The sequence below is a fragment of the Artemia sp. Qi Xiang Cuo genome, chromosome 8 (genome assembly GCF_049724085.1).
Source record: "Artemia sp. Qi Xiang Cuo chromosome 8, ASM4972408v1, whole genome shotgun sequence".
Lineage (NCBI taxonomy): Eukaryota > Metazoa > Arthropoda > Branchiopoda > Anostraca > Artemiidae > Artemia > Artemia sp. Qi Xiang Cuo.
Window position 1 is genome coordinate 74,453,990 of NC_142801.1, and position 16,440 is coordinate 74,470,429.

The 16,440-nt window shown below is 36.1% G+C and overlaps 1 protein-coding gene across 1 annotated transcript in view; it reads right to left on the reverse strand.

Moving 5' to 3' along the window:
* Hcs (holocarboxylase synthetase-like protein) overlaps positions 1 to 16,440 on the reverse strand; it is a 259,065-nt gene that overhangs the window by 101,440 nt on the left and 141,185 nt on the right. The window contains exon 4 of the mRNA XM_089093093.1: positions 11,831 to 11,988. Coding sequence (XP_088949219.1) covers positions 11,831 to 11,988 — 158 coding nt within the window. The remainder of the gene's footprint in view (positions 1 to 11,830; positions 11,989 to 16,440) is intronic.

Sequence of the window (16,440 nt, forward strand, 5' to 3'; positions counted from 1 at the left end):
CATGGTATTGTTAACTCTGATGAAATACCTTCTAATATTGACAATTTATTAAGAAATTATTTCAATGTTGATAATAGCACAGTTGAGCAAGGCAATGTAGCTAGTTCAGAGGGGGACTTACCATTGCTAAGTCCAAATACGTTACAAATTTTACCTGATTTTACCAAAGAATTAACTGATAACCCTCCCTACACTGATTTAATAGACATACTTCCTATTCAATCAAATTTTATTGAAAATGAAATCACTTCGATGGATTCTCATAACCCTTTTATTGATCAAAGTGGGGGAGGGGGTGATAATATACAAGAGGGGGAGGGTATTGATATACAATTTACAACACTACCAGAATTTCATCAAAGAAATTCGATATTAAATACAATAGTCGTTTATACTGCAACCTTGGGGGATCCGTTTAATTCACTTATGGGGGGGGAATTTTATAACCGACTCTATTGATATCGTTCATGAATATATAGAAAAAATTCGTAAACTTTTAGAAAACCCGATTCAGTTGTGGGGGGGTAGGGACTCTATTAAAGCTTCATTTTTTTTATATATTTTATTTAAATGAGGGGAAAAGCGAGGTGTACGACCATTATGTACAATGGTCGCCATTATGTACACCGAGATGTTGGTGGGCTATCCTCATTTGGAAAATTATGAGACAGTTTTTATGCAGTGGATAGACAACATTATCACGCATCTCGAAAATCATAATGAGAACGGGAGTGGGTCTGTAGTTTTATTTATTGAAACTCGAACTGTAAATATATGTAAAATTAAAAAAGATTTTATTTTAAGAGGTGGGGCGAGGGAGGAGAGTATAGTTTTGAAATATAATCCCGATTTAGAAGGATGTAAGGGCTTTCAACGAATCTGTTTTGAAACAGGCCCCAAATGTTTCATATACGCTTTCCTCATATCAGCTTTCGAACCTCTGAAAGATGAAGCTACAAAGAAAAATTTGGACTACTGGGCCGTACATGGGAAAGAGGGTTCTGATTTTCCCCCTGTAAATTTTTCTTGTTTAGCAGGAAAATTCCAAACGCTCAGATCGATTGATATTTTCGAACGAGCTAATGCCCATTTAAATATCGGCGCTACTGTACTCCAATATAAAACAGAATTTGAAGAGGGCATTTGTTCTCATAAAATGAAGATTATATTCTCAGTAAGTAGCCCGTCAATTGAATTGTTGAAACACTGGGTTTGGTTGTTATATACACCACCTTGTGAGCCCAATGCTATTGGCCATTTTAATCCTATTACGGATATCAGTAGAGTTATGGGGGAGGGTAAAACATATGGGACACGATTCTATTGTCCAACATGCCTGTCTAGATTTCATAGTGATTTAAAGTTACAGAATCACACGAAGCATTGCAGGCGTCACGGCTATCAATCAGTGGAAACAGTTTCGGGAGACAGGGCCATTTTAAGATTTAAAAATTTTCAGAATACGCTCCTGCAAAGCAATAAAATAAATTTAGATTGTGAAGCTAGGCTAGTGGATGTGAACGATCACCGATTTCCGAATCGAATCAAAGAAAATCAAGCTATTGCGGTTTCCTATGCCCACGCACAAAGAGACAGCTCGAACACAATGCAATTGTTAGAAATAGTCCAAACATTGGATGAGAATGAGTGCATGATCAAGGCATTAACTAAATAATTTGTCAATGCAAATGGAGGTATTTCTCGTTTGAGGAATACTCCCTAACCAAAGTTGTTGTCCGCAGAAGATTGTCTAGTGATTAAAAATAAAATAAAATGCTGGGTTTGTATGGGGGAATTTGAAGAGGGGACTAAGAGGAAAGGGACTAGGGGGAAAAGAGGGGGGGAGGGGAAAGTCAGGGATCATAATCGCTTGTTGCAAGAAATATCGTCAGGGGTAGTATTTTTCGAGGTGGGGCACATCTATCGTGCAATGTAATTGTCAGCCAACAGTTTTTATCCCGGTTTTCATTCGAAAGTAAAAATATGATTTAAATTTTATTTTATAAGTTTTGACAATTATTCATGGTAAGAGACGGGGAGGAAATAGTCCGTGGTTTAAAGACTAATTTACAAATTATATTATCACCAATTCAGCTGAAAAGCTGGTACTTCTAGAGTTGAAATGGCAGGTAGTGAATAAGGGGCATATTTGCTGGAGTAAAATCCGGTTTTTAAATTCATTCAGCTTCCTCCCAAAGGCTTTGTGTTAATTCATGCAAGTGCAGACAAGCGAAAATTTTTATAGTTTCTCTTTACTTCAACAGCGCTGTCAAGACAGTGAAATGTAAGACATATTGACCTATAAAGGCATATATGCATATAACTATTACTGTTTTGGCACACGGTTAAGCGAGGAGAAACTACCTCCAATTGAAGCTTTCTATAATTCACTTACCAATAGTGAATGCACTGCCGAGGAATATGAATTTGCGGAGAGGGTATGGGATAACGGTAATTGTAAAATTGGGTGGGATTATTGTAGAATGTACTTGGCCAGTGACGTACTCACTCTATTAGATATTGTCTGTAAAAATACAGATCAAATTTATTCAGAGTTTGGACTAGATATTGGCTACTATTTCTCCACACCTTATTTGGTGATGGACTTGATTCTAAAAATTAGTAGGGAGGAAATAGGGTTGATCACTGATGTGGATCAACACCTATTTTAGAAAGATCGATGAGGGGAGGGTATGTTTTTCGTGGAGATCTTGTTCTAACAACGGATATAACTGGACAAGACACCGGTGTAAAGTCTAATGCAGTTTTCCTTGACATGAACTCATTTTACCCCTCGGCAATGTCTCACTACTCTTTGCCGTGTGGAAATTATAAATTGCTTGAGAATCCTTGTGAGATCCCCGACATTCACACCGTCGAGAACAATAGGCCACAAGGATGGTTCTTTGAATTGACGGGCAAATACCATTGGAACTTCACGATTCTGTCAAAGATTTTGTATTTCCTTGTGTTAATAGACCAGTGACCAAGGATTCCTTGAGCATATACAATCGATCTTTGGTCGATGATATGGGCATGCACTGGACCCCCTCCAAGCAGAAACTGATTGAAGGTCTAAACCCAAAAAATAATATTGTTGTTCACCACGTGCTTTTGCGATGGATGGTGAACAATGGTTTCAGGGTCACAAAAATGTACATGGCCCTGCAATTCAATCAGAAACCCTACTTGAAGACGTTTGCCGACACCTTTGTCGGTAAACGCTCAATGGCAAAAAGTAAAGTTGAAAAGGAAATGTACAAGATTATTTTAAATTCAGCTTTTGGCAAAATGTGTGAAAGCGTACGAAACAGATCACGTTGTGACGTCGTAACATGTCCCCAAGAATGTGCACGAATTATTGCCGATCCCAATTTTACAACATTCCCAATCATAGAGCCGAACAAGGTTCTTCTACACAGATAGAAAAGAAATGTTGTATTGAACAAGAATATAGCGGGAGGTAGTTCAGTACTGGAAATTTCCAAAAAGCTCATGTTGTCATTTTTTTACAATGTGTGCAAGGTACCATGGCCAAGGGTGGGGGAGGTTCAAGTTTATCATGGGGACACAAATTCTCTGTCGTTAAAAGTTAAAACCGGGGATTTATTAAATGATTTGGAAAAAGGGGTGCACATCAGCTCACGGATGGATTTCACTAACTGGAATGCGTCCCTCTACCCCGAGTTGGTGAAACGTCAAGCCCCCAATCAACTATTAATGTTAAAATCAGACATGGGGAGTGATTTAATATCCAACAGAGTTTTTTCTGGTCCTAACGCTTACTGTGTAGAAACACACGGCAAAGATATAAAAGAACCGTGTAAAGGGATATCTACACACTTTGTAAAAAATAATTTCGACCTGAGTGTCTACGCAAACTGTGTAGATAGTTGTCTAGTGCCAAGAGCAAAGGTGCTAGCAATTTGGTCTCTGCAGTATAGAAACTATACTCATAGAGTTGAAAAAAATTCCATGTCATGTATATCTGACAACGTCTTTGTAATCGAGAATGGTGTAAAAGCACTCCTCCACGGCCACTATCCACGGCCACTATAAAGCACTCCTCCACGGCCAGACCGAGTTGAATGTGTAGACTATCGCAACCAACTCGGTCTGGATAAATTAACTTAAATGCTCAAATAGTACAATCTAACCTAACCTGCAGCAGCGGCTATTGTAATCAGTTTTTCCCGCTTTCTGCGCGCGATCCCCGGGGGGTGGCGGGGTTGGGGGTCCCACCCACGACCGGCCTTCGGCCCACGGCCCCCGGGGTGGAGGGTATTCCCATCTTTTAAATAGTCTAGAAATTTGTTCCACTGTGCTGCTATTATTCGTGTTGTAAGTTGTTTTTCATGTCAATAATTGAAAAATGTTGTTCTTCATGCTATTGTTGTACAAATTGTGTGTGCTATTCGTGCTGTATTTTAAGTCTTAAAAAATTTGTTTACTATTGTTGTTCTTGCTGTTGTACAAATAGTTTCTACTATTGTTGTTCTTGCTGTACAAAAAAAAGTGTTTTTGTCAATAAATGAAAAATGTTGTTGTTGATGTTGTTGTACAAATAGTGTTGTTGTTAATAAATGAAAAATGCTGCTGTTGATGTTGTTGAGCAAATAGTGTGTACTATTATTGTTCTTGCTGTACGAAAAAGTGTTTTTGTCAATAAATGAAAAATGCTGTTGTTGCTATTGTTGTACAATAGTATTGTTAATAAATGAATGTACTATTGTTGTTCTTGCGGTACAAAAAAGTGTTTTTGTCAATAAATGAAAAATGCTGTTGTTGCTATTGGTTTACAAAAAGTGTTGTTGTTAATAAATGAAAGAAATATTGTTGCTATTGTTGTTGAACAAATAGTGTGTGCTATTCATACTGTATTTCAAGTTGTTGAGGTTAATAAATGAAAGAAATATTGTTTTTGTTGTTTTTGTACTAGATAAATATATGAAAAAATTATTATTTATTTATTGGACAAATAGGGTTAACATATCGCTGTAGTCCACCAGTTGTTAACAGCAGCAGCAGTATATATCAATTTAAAACACTATTCAGATCGTTTCTGGTTGGCCCATCAATGTCTGGGAAAACGACACTTTTAGCTAAAATAAATCAAAATTGTAATACAATTTTTTTGGAAAAACCAAAGAAAATTTATTATTGCTATAGTATTTTGCAGGAATCCTACGATCAAATAACAGCTATTGCCACATCCTTACTAATACAATTCATATTGGTATTTGATGTTTTCCAAAGAATTGAACCAAACTCGTGGTTGATTATTGATGATTTGGCCGAATTAATTCAACAGTTGTCACGGGAAATACTACAGCTGTTTACCGTTCGATCTCATCACGAACACATTTCCATAACCCTAGTTCTACACAATCTGTTTCATCAGAGAAAATTTATGAGAACCCTTCCTTTGAATTGCACCATCTATATTATCTACCGAGTTGTTAGTTCGCTAATAACTCTCAATAAGCAAATATATCCAGGTGCTCCCAAACTTCTGTCAGCGTACACTCAGGCGACAAATAAGCCCTACGGGTACATTTTGCTAGATCTTAATCAGAAATCACCCGAGGATCTACGTGTAGTCACAGATATTTTTGGCAAAGAAATTACAGTATATTTTCCAGTGAACAGTAGAAAAGGCTATTAGTTGCCATCATGACACTGAAGGAACTACACGAACAACGGCATTTATTTCCCGTTTTAGGCACTTCAAAACCCCCACTCCGGAAGGCCATACTCAAACATGGTGTTGACAATGATTTCATTAATCTAATATCTGAACTTTGTTTAAATTTAACAGAGGGCAATATACACTTGCCAGAAGGTGTTACCCAACAGACAAAGCAACATCGTTCCACTGTACGTGCCTTCACTTGCAAAAACAAAGGAAAAATTTTTAAAAGAAAACGTCTCCTTCAAGCGGGCGGTAGCTTTTTTACACTTTTACTACCAATAATCACAGGACTTGTAAACAGTTTTTTCTAGGTGGCTAAACACTATAAGTTGACTTCAATAAAACTTGTCCTCTCACCAGTTGAACATTTTGAGGACAATCTAAGCAAATTCATTAATGATGAAAATATCGCCGATGGTAAAAGGCTAGTTTTACTTCAAGATGTGTTGCGTCATGTGGACAAAGATAGACCTTATCGTGAGAGACCCGTAGCCGTCACAGATCCCCCTAAACAGGAAACATCTCCTCAAGATTCTGCGCAATCAAAAGAGAAGGAATTGAATTCCATAGTGACATCGACTGGAAACCTATTACCAGTGACTTATCGAAAATAGAGTAAAATAGTATTAACATATCTCATGTTGGAAAGTGGTGGTGATGATCATCAAGTTCAGGTCAACAGCACAGGGAAAGGAATTATAATTCAGGGAAAAAGTTATAATCTACTTGATTTAATTTGCGATATGGTGACGAATCGTAAAGGACTTTTATCATTTGACAGTAATCTATATACTTTTCTAAATGCATCAAACTTCCTTAAAGGTCTTATTGGCAATAAGCAAATTCTAAGGAAACTAAGAGAATATAGTCCTCTAACAACGCCACCATTTAAAAAAGAAGAAGATTTTAATTCAATCTTGGAAAATACTAGCAGCAGCAGCAGCAGCAATGATTTGATAACACCGACGATGGTGGCTGCTAGGCAAAAGCGAAGACCTATTGATTCACCCTCCAGTGTGCAAAAGGGGAGTGGACATTACACTACATGTTTGCATTCAAAATGGATGAAATCTTAAAACATGTCTATGAAAATATTGATGAAGCGGGAAATCTAAGTTCCCCCAAAACGCTCTCTAAAGTTGCCTCTGACATAGATTACAAAACATTACAAAATGCAAAAGAGTATATAGAAAATGAACCAAGTTAAACACTCCATCGGAATCGCAGGCTTCGTGGCAAACAATATAGACAAACTAAAGCCTTTTTCCCTCTGCATATAATGCAAACTGATCTTTTAACTTTAGACGCGATTCAACGGCGTCACAATACAACCTACAAATATATTCTAGTAGCAATTAGTGTCTTTATTCACTATGCATATGCCATTCCCTTGCAATCAAAGAGAGGTGTTGAAGTTGCTCATGCTTTAGAAAGTATTCTTGGACAGGATTGCTATAGAAAAATTCAATCGGATCGCGGTAACAAATTTGTTAATCCTCATGTTCAAAATTCTCTCAAATTATACAAGCTATATGCAATTCATGCTGATGACACCCAAGTCATACAAGGAATTGAGAGGCATCTCCAATGGATATGAATATATTACTAATATTGATTGTACAGATGCACTTAAAAAATGCTGCAACTAGGGAATTACATCTAGTTGCAAAAATCAATCATGACATACGTATTACAACTGAATGGCTACCATTCTTTAATATACAGGACATTAAAATGACGCTTGCTCTATCTAACTTCAATTTACAAAAGAAACGTGTTGCCAATTCTGATGTAACAGTCTCCCTCACTTCGGCATAACTACATGTACGCAAACAACAGGTTATGAGTTCTGTTGCTTTGGCAGTGGAAAAACTGAGAGCCAGTGAAAATAATATTAAACTACTTGTTCCTCATACAATCACCAATCAACGTTATATTGCCACAGACTCACGCACCTTCACCGACTTATCCTTTATCAATGGCAAAATTCCGTCAAAATTAGCATTAGCATTCGTAAAAAGCACTAGTGTAATAGGATCGTGGACTGGATGCCCACATAAATTTGAAATGTTTGGGCTTTCATCTCTTGTCTACAAAGTAAATGGAATCCCACTCTACAATCTATCTTCTGATAAATCCTATAGGACATTGTATGAGTTGATCATGCAAACCCTAGATCATGATTTCCAACTATTTGAAAATGGTGTAACCGAAGAAATGTTTGCTAAAACACATGGTATCATTGCATCGGATTTGTCTGGCACCCAGGATATGAGTATAGTACGAACGGGGAGTTTGCGTTTAGAGTGTACATTTGCCAACCCATTAGCTGAGAGTATTGCCCTAATCTCGCTAAATCAATTTGAAACCTATTGGGAAATTCCTCCCGAAGGCAGTGTTCTACTAGACCTTGCACCATGAACACCAGTCAAATAATCAATGTATTTATTATGGACCCCTACGTGTCCAAATACAGATCATTTTGTCTGCCCTCGGAATTTCTTGGAAATATTTAAAGTGCAAACAAAACCCTAATTATTTTTAATAGCAGCCCGTCGACTGTGTATACTGGGCATTGGTTGTGCATCTTTCAAACAATGAAGACAATTGAATTTGTTGATCCTCACGGCCTACTATATACATTCTACACTCCACATATCAATAACTATATTGAGAGCAATGGGAAAACTATTATTCAAAATCGGAAGAGTTCAAGATCTGGCGACTAAAAGCTGTGGTTTCCATGCGCTACTATATTTCGTGTTCCGATGTCGCGGGTATACTTACAAGCAGTCTCTCAATATTTATGTAAACAATTCATGTGTTAATGACTTTATGTTGGAAAATGTCCTCTCTTATCTGTATAATGTTGATTTTAGTTTCCTACGAGTAAAGTGTTTAAAAAATATATGTGAATTTGTTTATTAATAAAGAAAAAATATATATATACAAGAATGTCTTTATTCTTCACTTTAGAATTCTTCTTCGGTGTATAGGCAACTGTCATGAACCACTCATGATGATAGATCATTTGAATTCACTATATATTGATCTTGATTGGCAGCAAAGTCAGGGTCACATTTTCTACAGTATATTGTAACTTCACTCTTGTCATATCTCTTTGTATAGTCAATAATACTATTTGCATTCATATTGTGAAATTCACGTGTTACAATCTGTGTATTTGAAGCAATATCACATACAGTGTTTTCAAGTGATGATTCACATTCGGTAACTGCCAAATAAAATCACTAGGTTTATAGTCATAATAGGCAGTGTCTTCACAGCGATTACGTAGAAACCAAATTGTCTTGTTACTCCAACAGTTGAATCGTAGACCTGATTCTTCCTCCCAAAATAATTTAAAACCACGACGATACCCATCTCGTAGAAATAAACTAAAATCACGTATGGGATTCTTTCCAGTCATAGCGGGGTACGTATTCTCCCACCGAACACATTTGACATAGTGAAGATTGGAGCATAGATGTCCTCTAGGGTGAGAGTCACAAATCTCTTCAAGAAATTAACCACAGCCTTTAATTTGTACTGAATATTCTCTATGTAATTTACAAGGATTGCATAATTTGTACTTTTCATTACAGTCATTAATTAGTGCGCGTTTCTAAAATGATCACCAACTGCAAAGAGGGTACATACATAGTGGGTATGTATAGAACATCTTTTTTTGGTTTCCGATGTCAACTCTCTCACAGCTAAAAAGAAACTGATCCTCGTTCGATAAATTCAGAAGGGAATGGGAGAGGAGTAATTCTGTGACGCTACCTCTTTCGAAGGGGGAGCCATCTACATTGAATCTATGGCAATGTTTTCAAAAGTATATCCACAATATTATTCTGTTTCGTTCCATATAATATATTAATAAATGAAGTATAAGCATTTGAGTCACGTCGTAAAAGTTTAATACAGTAGTACAATGGGGGAAAATCAGTTTTCATTATATTGTCAAGTGTTCCCTGCGAGAATATCTTCCGTTGAAGGGATAACTCAAGAAAATCCAGAATCAAATGTTTTTCTATAATCATAAGATTTAATCTAAGTCTCTCTTTCTCAAGCTTATTCATTTTTCAATCTTATAACTCACACTGCTGATTCTAGACTTACCAATATTTGTTCAATTCAAGAATATTCGATAATCTAACATTCTAACAAAAGGGTGACATTTTCGATTTCGATACAGCTTTATTGTATAATTACAACAATAATATATATTACGCATGTACAATTAGCGATATAGCTTGTTGTCTTCGATATGCCTCACTATTGCATTTAAAGCACTTTGAAGTCTATTCACATGTGCTATATCAACTTTTGCAGCGAAGCATAATTGATCCTCCATTTTAAATTTGCTCAAAGATATCAAATATCTTGCATATACTTCATCCCATTCCAGACAAAGCCGTGATCCTCTCGTGATTCCCACCGCAATGTTTGGAGCTCTTGTATCATTGCTACCAACTCCACTATCAACTTCTAATAGTGTAAACATTCCACTCATTATTACAAATATATCCTCATGAGTAAAGCCAAACTGTTCTCACTCCTTGAATTCTATTCTCACGCTAATAACAACTATAGAAAAAATCCTTCCTTATATTCACTGCAATCATGTCCCGTTAGTGTTTCCGACTCCCTGATTGGTCTAGAAAGAGACACGTGATCCTGTCCCGTGATATTCTCGATTATCCAGCAATTGTTGTTGAACTTATGTCTACATCCAAAGAAACAACAAATAAATTGACCAACACTAATAACCATCAACAAACAGAACAGAAACCATGAAATAACCATATAACCATCAACAAACAGAACATGAAAAAAAAAACATCAAACAGAACAGAACATGAAAAAAAACATCAAATCATCAACCATCAACAAACAGAACATGAAAAAACATCAAATAACCATCAAACAACAATATAACCATGAAAAAAAAAACATCAAATAACCATCAAACAGAACAGAACCATGAAAAAAAACATCAAATAACCAGCAACAAACAGAACAGAAACATGCAAAAAATATGTACTCCCTGGAGTCAATAATGGGGTTCTACTACTGACAGATCTCATTGAATCCCGGAAATATTTTTTGCATGTTTAACAAAGCAAAATCAGGCTCGTTTGATTACATAGGCATAAGAAATGGATGGCGTTGGCTGCCCTATACAAATAATCTAGAATATTCCCTTGAAATTGTGAAAAAGATATCGCTAAAAAAAAGTTACTTTAGCATAAAAGAGTCAGCAGTTGAGGGAGTAGCAGCCCCCTTATTATAAAGGATCATTCCTTTGCGTTTCAAGTTTCAATGCTGTTTTTTATTTTGTTGGGATTTTTGTCATTTTTTTTTGTTTCATTATAGGGCGACAAGCTTGATAAAGCTTACCGTATTTTGGTACTAATAAATAAATCATAGTCTGAAGATGACCTACCCTTTCAATATTATTTTCTTCCTTTTTCTCAGCATCATTTTTCTCAGAATAACCTTCTCTTCTGTTTTTCTTGTTGCTTATTAAACCGTCTTAGATTATTATCTCTCGCAATAATTAAATGCATTGAACGACGAGTATTATAACTTACTTGTAGCAGAAGAATAGCATTGACGGGGGGGGGGGGGTGTCGCACGGTATCTGGAATATTTCTTGTCCGTATACACGGATTGAATATAAAAGTATATATCAAATACCTAGCTTTAAGTTACGGCCCCCACTTACCCCCAAAATTAATTTGAGCTCCTAAACATAGGCCAGGTTTAACGGCTGAAGGATGACAGATCGCCAAAGACTGGGTGTTTTGGCCATCCATCCAGGGCCGAACATAAAGTAGGTTGCCCCGGAAAGAGGCTAAAAGTAAGTGGGCAATAGGGGGAATTGGGTGGAAAGAGGCCATAAGGAAGGATTTAAACGAAACTGCAACTTCATGAATTGGGACAAAGAGTTAATTTTTGAATGGATGGGGAGGAGTGTGTATAGCTGTGTTGGGCTCAGGCAGCTTGGTGCTGCAGGCAGCTCTTAGTAGTAGTAGTAATTTTGATATCTTTGACACACGTATTTCTACTTATATGACAACCATTATAACCTGGCATAGTGTAGCATTAGAGTTTTAAATATTTTCATACCTCATAGCCTCTTTTTCTTCTAATAGCTTGAACCACTGCAAGCGACGCAGCATGTTGTAAAAGAGATATATTTCCAAAGGCGAAGGACCGAGGCTTCAGTAATCTGACCGTAAAAGTAACAGCTCCTTTTGGACTTATCCATTTATTACCGCTCCTACCTGGAGGACAAATAATATTTGCATTAGTCCCGAAAAAAATGCCACAATTTTTTCTAGGCGTTTGCTGACTGACCATGAACAATATAACAGAATACATATAGCCTGAGCCTGGATACTGGATGCTGGATATTTGTTTTTAATTTCACATTTCTTAAGTCTGTTCAAATTTATAACTCAAAATACCAATTAAACCCCAAAAAATTGCATATGACACTTGATTTGATTAAAAGAAGAAAAAATAGAATCCATGGAAACTATCACCTTATCGCCCAAAAGTCTCAAAATATACTTTTCATTTTTTATTATTTTTTTTATATATATTATTAATAAATCCTCTCTCTGGAAACTAAACTTTGGCTGTAACACAAAGAAGGAGTGCCAAATTTAAAAACAGCTTTGCTTACTCCTAATTTTGCTCTTAGGTTCATACAAAAATGGCCAACGAGCTATTGGATCCCCGCTTTCCCACCGTGGTATTTTGACATAGGGCTTACCTATATCACCTTTTTTTTTTATCTTACAGAAGAGCCTTCAGTAATGATGGCAAGGTATCACCATTGTTTAACCACCTTGGAGAGCTCCGCAAGGGATCATTTCTTGCCTCATGTTATGCGCTTCATATGTTCAGGGGGACTGATCCCCCTCCAGCAAAATTTTGGTGTCCATTACTCGCTTCAGTCCGTCCAATATCGGCAGCGTATTCCACTAATAACCTGCCTCATATTTAGATACTCTGCAGGACGGCTAGTGGCTTTCGGTGATTAAAATAGCAGTGGTAGGCCCCTGTTTGTGCCTACTGCTCTCAATGGCACCACTAGAAGGTTGTCACCACTATACCCAACCACTTTGTAGAAGTTAGGTACGTATTGATATAAAAAATGAAAGTTAATTCTTTTTTCCATTAACTGATGCATGCAAAGTTGCTGAAAGTTACATAGTTGGTCGGCAAGTCAGGAAAAAGGCTTATAGAAACCAATCTTCAGTCTGTGATACTTTTTTACATTCATAAGTGATTTTTCTCTTTCTCCGATATAAAACTGCTCTTACTTATAATAATTTAAAAAAAATTTCCACAAGACAAGTTTTCCAAAGAAAGAGCTCCATTAAGCCAAGAATGAGAAAAAATTAAGTCAAATAATCTTCCAAGCGTAAAACTACCAGAAATCACTATCAATAAATAAATGAAACTAAAAACGAACAGAAGTTACAATTTTTAGCCGAGTCAAACTCAAAACAAGCAAAAATTAACATGAGTAGGGCTGATAGCCCCTATGCCTTTTCAGGACTAGAACACAATTTGCGCTATACTGAAAAACACAAACAAACACACGACCTTTCTTTTTTGACCTTTCAATCGTTCTTCGTTAAGGTTTTGATAATTTTTCATTTATGAAAGTAAGAAAAATAAAAATATTTCAAGCGTATTTTGTTTATAGTAAAGCGCAAATTGAGTATTTTTTTCAGTATAACGTAAAAATTTCATCTTAGTACCCCCAGTCGTTCTCGATATATTGCTGAGGTGTCTTATTGGGAACCATTTAACACAATGGCTTTTGATTTATCTTTAGAGTAACATTTTGTTTTAAAGCATAATGGGCCAATTGCATATTTGTGGGGGTTGACAAGCCTAATATCCCTAGCAACTATAAAGATATACTTGCTCGATCGTTCTTAAATGTTGAACTAATTGGTTGGCTCAAAATTTTGAGTAGATGCGTTTGGAAAATGAATGGGTTTGCGAGAAGGGCTGCCTGCTCTTCAATCTTTTGCTACTCTTAAAATGGGCACCAGACACTCGTGCTGTAATTGGAGTACAAGGGGAGGACTTCCCCCTTGATATATAGGATAAAAACATATTAAACAAGTAAAAACAAAGTGAAAACTTTTTAAATGTATTTTGTTTTCAGTAAAGTGCAAACTATGTTCTGGTTTTGAAAAGGCATGGGGATTATCGGCCCTACGCATGTTAATTTTTGATCGTTTGGAGTTTGACTCGGTTATTTACTGTATGTTTTAAATAAACAAAATACGTTTAAAATGTTTTAACTTTTTTAACTTAATAAATTACAAATTATTAAAACTTTAAGGAATATATATCAGTATATGTATACTAGACTGACAATCCACAGCCATTTTTTTTAAATAAAGTAAAAATTACGTTCTGGTCTTGAGAAGCTATGGGGGCTGCCAAAGACATAATTTCCAGACCTTTCAACTATACTGAACAAAGTGGCTATCGCAAAATTTTGATTAGATGTGTTTTGGGCATTGATGGGAGTGGGAGGAGTGTCCATGATGCCCTTAAATCACTTTTGACTATTAAAAAGGGCACTAGCCCTTTCAATTTCCAATCGAATGAGCCTTTTTCGAAGTTTCTACGAAAGAAAATGGCCATCTCAAAATTTGTATCACATGCATAACGAGAAAATACGTGGTTTTGAGTGGTGGGGGTTATACACCCTCCGATCACTCTGAATCTCAAAAAGGGCACTAGAACTTCTGATTACCAGTCCAATGAACCCCCTCCGAAGTTTATACGATCGCCCTTTCTTTATATATATACCTTATCTGCCCCCAGGGCATAGCTTACCTTGCACTGAGGGCTATGGGGGGAGGGGGTGTCATCCTCAAAGACATAATCTCCGGTCGTTTCAATTACATTCAACAAAATGGATATCTCAAAATTTTGATGGATATGTTTGGGGAAATGGTGGGCGAGGGAGGGGGCTAGTTGCCCTCTAATGACTTCCAACTATTAAACAGGGCACTGACCCTTTTAATTCCCAATTGAATAAGCTGTTTTCGAAGTTTCTACGACAACAAATGACCATCTCAAGATTTTTATCAGATACATTTCGGTAAAATACGATGTGTAGTGGCAGGTATCCACCATCCGATGACTTGACTCCGAGTCTTAAAAAGTGCACTAAAACTTCTGATTACGAATCCAATGAGCCCCCTCCAAAGTTTATACCATCACCCTTTCTATATATACCTGATACGCCCCCAGGGCTAACGTACAACTCTTGCCCTGAGGGCTGTAAAGGGTTGTCATCTTCAGACATAATTTCCAGACCTTTTAACTACGCTGAACAAAATGGCTATCTCAAAATTTTGATTGGATGTGTTCATTCTTTAACACATCCAATCCAATCCGTATAATAATTTCCGGTTCATTCAATTACGTTGAACAAAATGGCTATCTCAAAATTTTGATTGGATGTGTTTGCAGAAATGGCGGGCGTGGAGGGGAGTTAGTTGTCCTCCACTGACTTTCAACTATTAAAAAGAGCACTAGCCCTTTCAATTTCCAATCGAATGTGCTCTTTTCGAAGTTTCTACGACAACAAATAGCCATTTCAGAATTTCTTACAGATACATTTCGGGAAAATACGAGGTTTAGGGGGTATCCACCCTCTGATCACTCTGAATCTTAAAAAGAGCACTAGAACATCTGATTTCCAATCCAATGAGCCCAATCCGAAGTTTCTACGACCGACCTTTCTATAGAAACTTTATATACCCCCAGGGCATAACTTAAAACCCTTGACCTGAGCGCTGTGGAGGGTTGTCATCCACAAAGGCATATTTTCGGACCTTTTAACTACGCTGAACAAAAGGGCTATCTCAAAATTTTGATTGGATCTCTTTGGAAAAATGGTGGGCGTAAGAGGATTAGTTGCCCTCTAATCGCTTTCGACTATTAAAAGGGGCACTAGTCCTTTCAATTTCCGAGTGAATGAGCCCTTTTTGAAGTTTCTTCGACAACTCCTTCGATACAAAGTGCCCTGGTCTAAAAAAAAAAAAAAAAAAAAAAAATAATAATACAATGCACCCTCATCACTCTTTACTTAGGCAGTGCTATTTCACTGCCTATATATTTTCCGGACCTATTAACTAAGCTGAACAAAAGGGCTATCTCAAAATTTTGATTGGATCTCTTTGGAAAAATGGTGGGCGTAAGAGGATTAGTTGCCCTCTAATCGCTTTCGACTATTAAAAGGGGCACTAGTCCTTTCAATTTCCGAGTGAATGAGCCCTTTTTGAAGTTTCTTCGACAACTCCTTCGATACAAAGTGCCCTGGTAAAAAAAAAATTAAAAAAATTAAAAATAATAATACAATGCGCCCTCATCACTCTTTACTTAGGCAGCGCTATTTCACTGCCTATATATAAATATATATATATATATATATATATATATATATATATATATATATATATATATATATATATATATATATATATATATATATATATATATATATATATATATATATATATATATATATATAAATATATATATATATATATATATATATATATATATATATATATATATATATATATATATATATATATATATATATATATATATATATATATATATATAAAAAAAAAAAAAAAAAAAAAAATATATATATATATATATATATATATATATATATATAT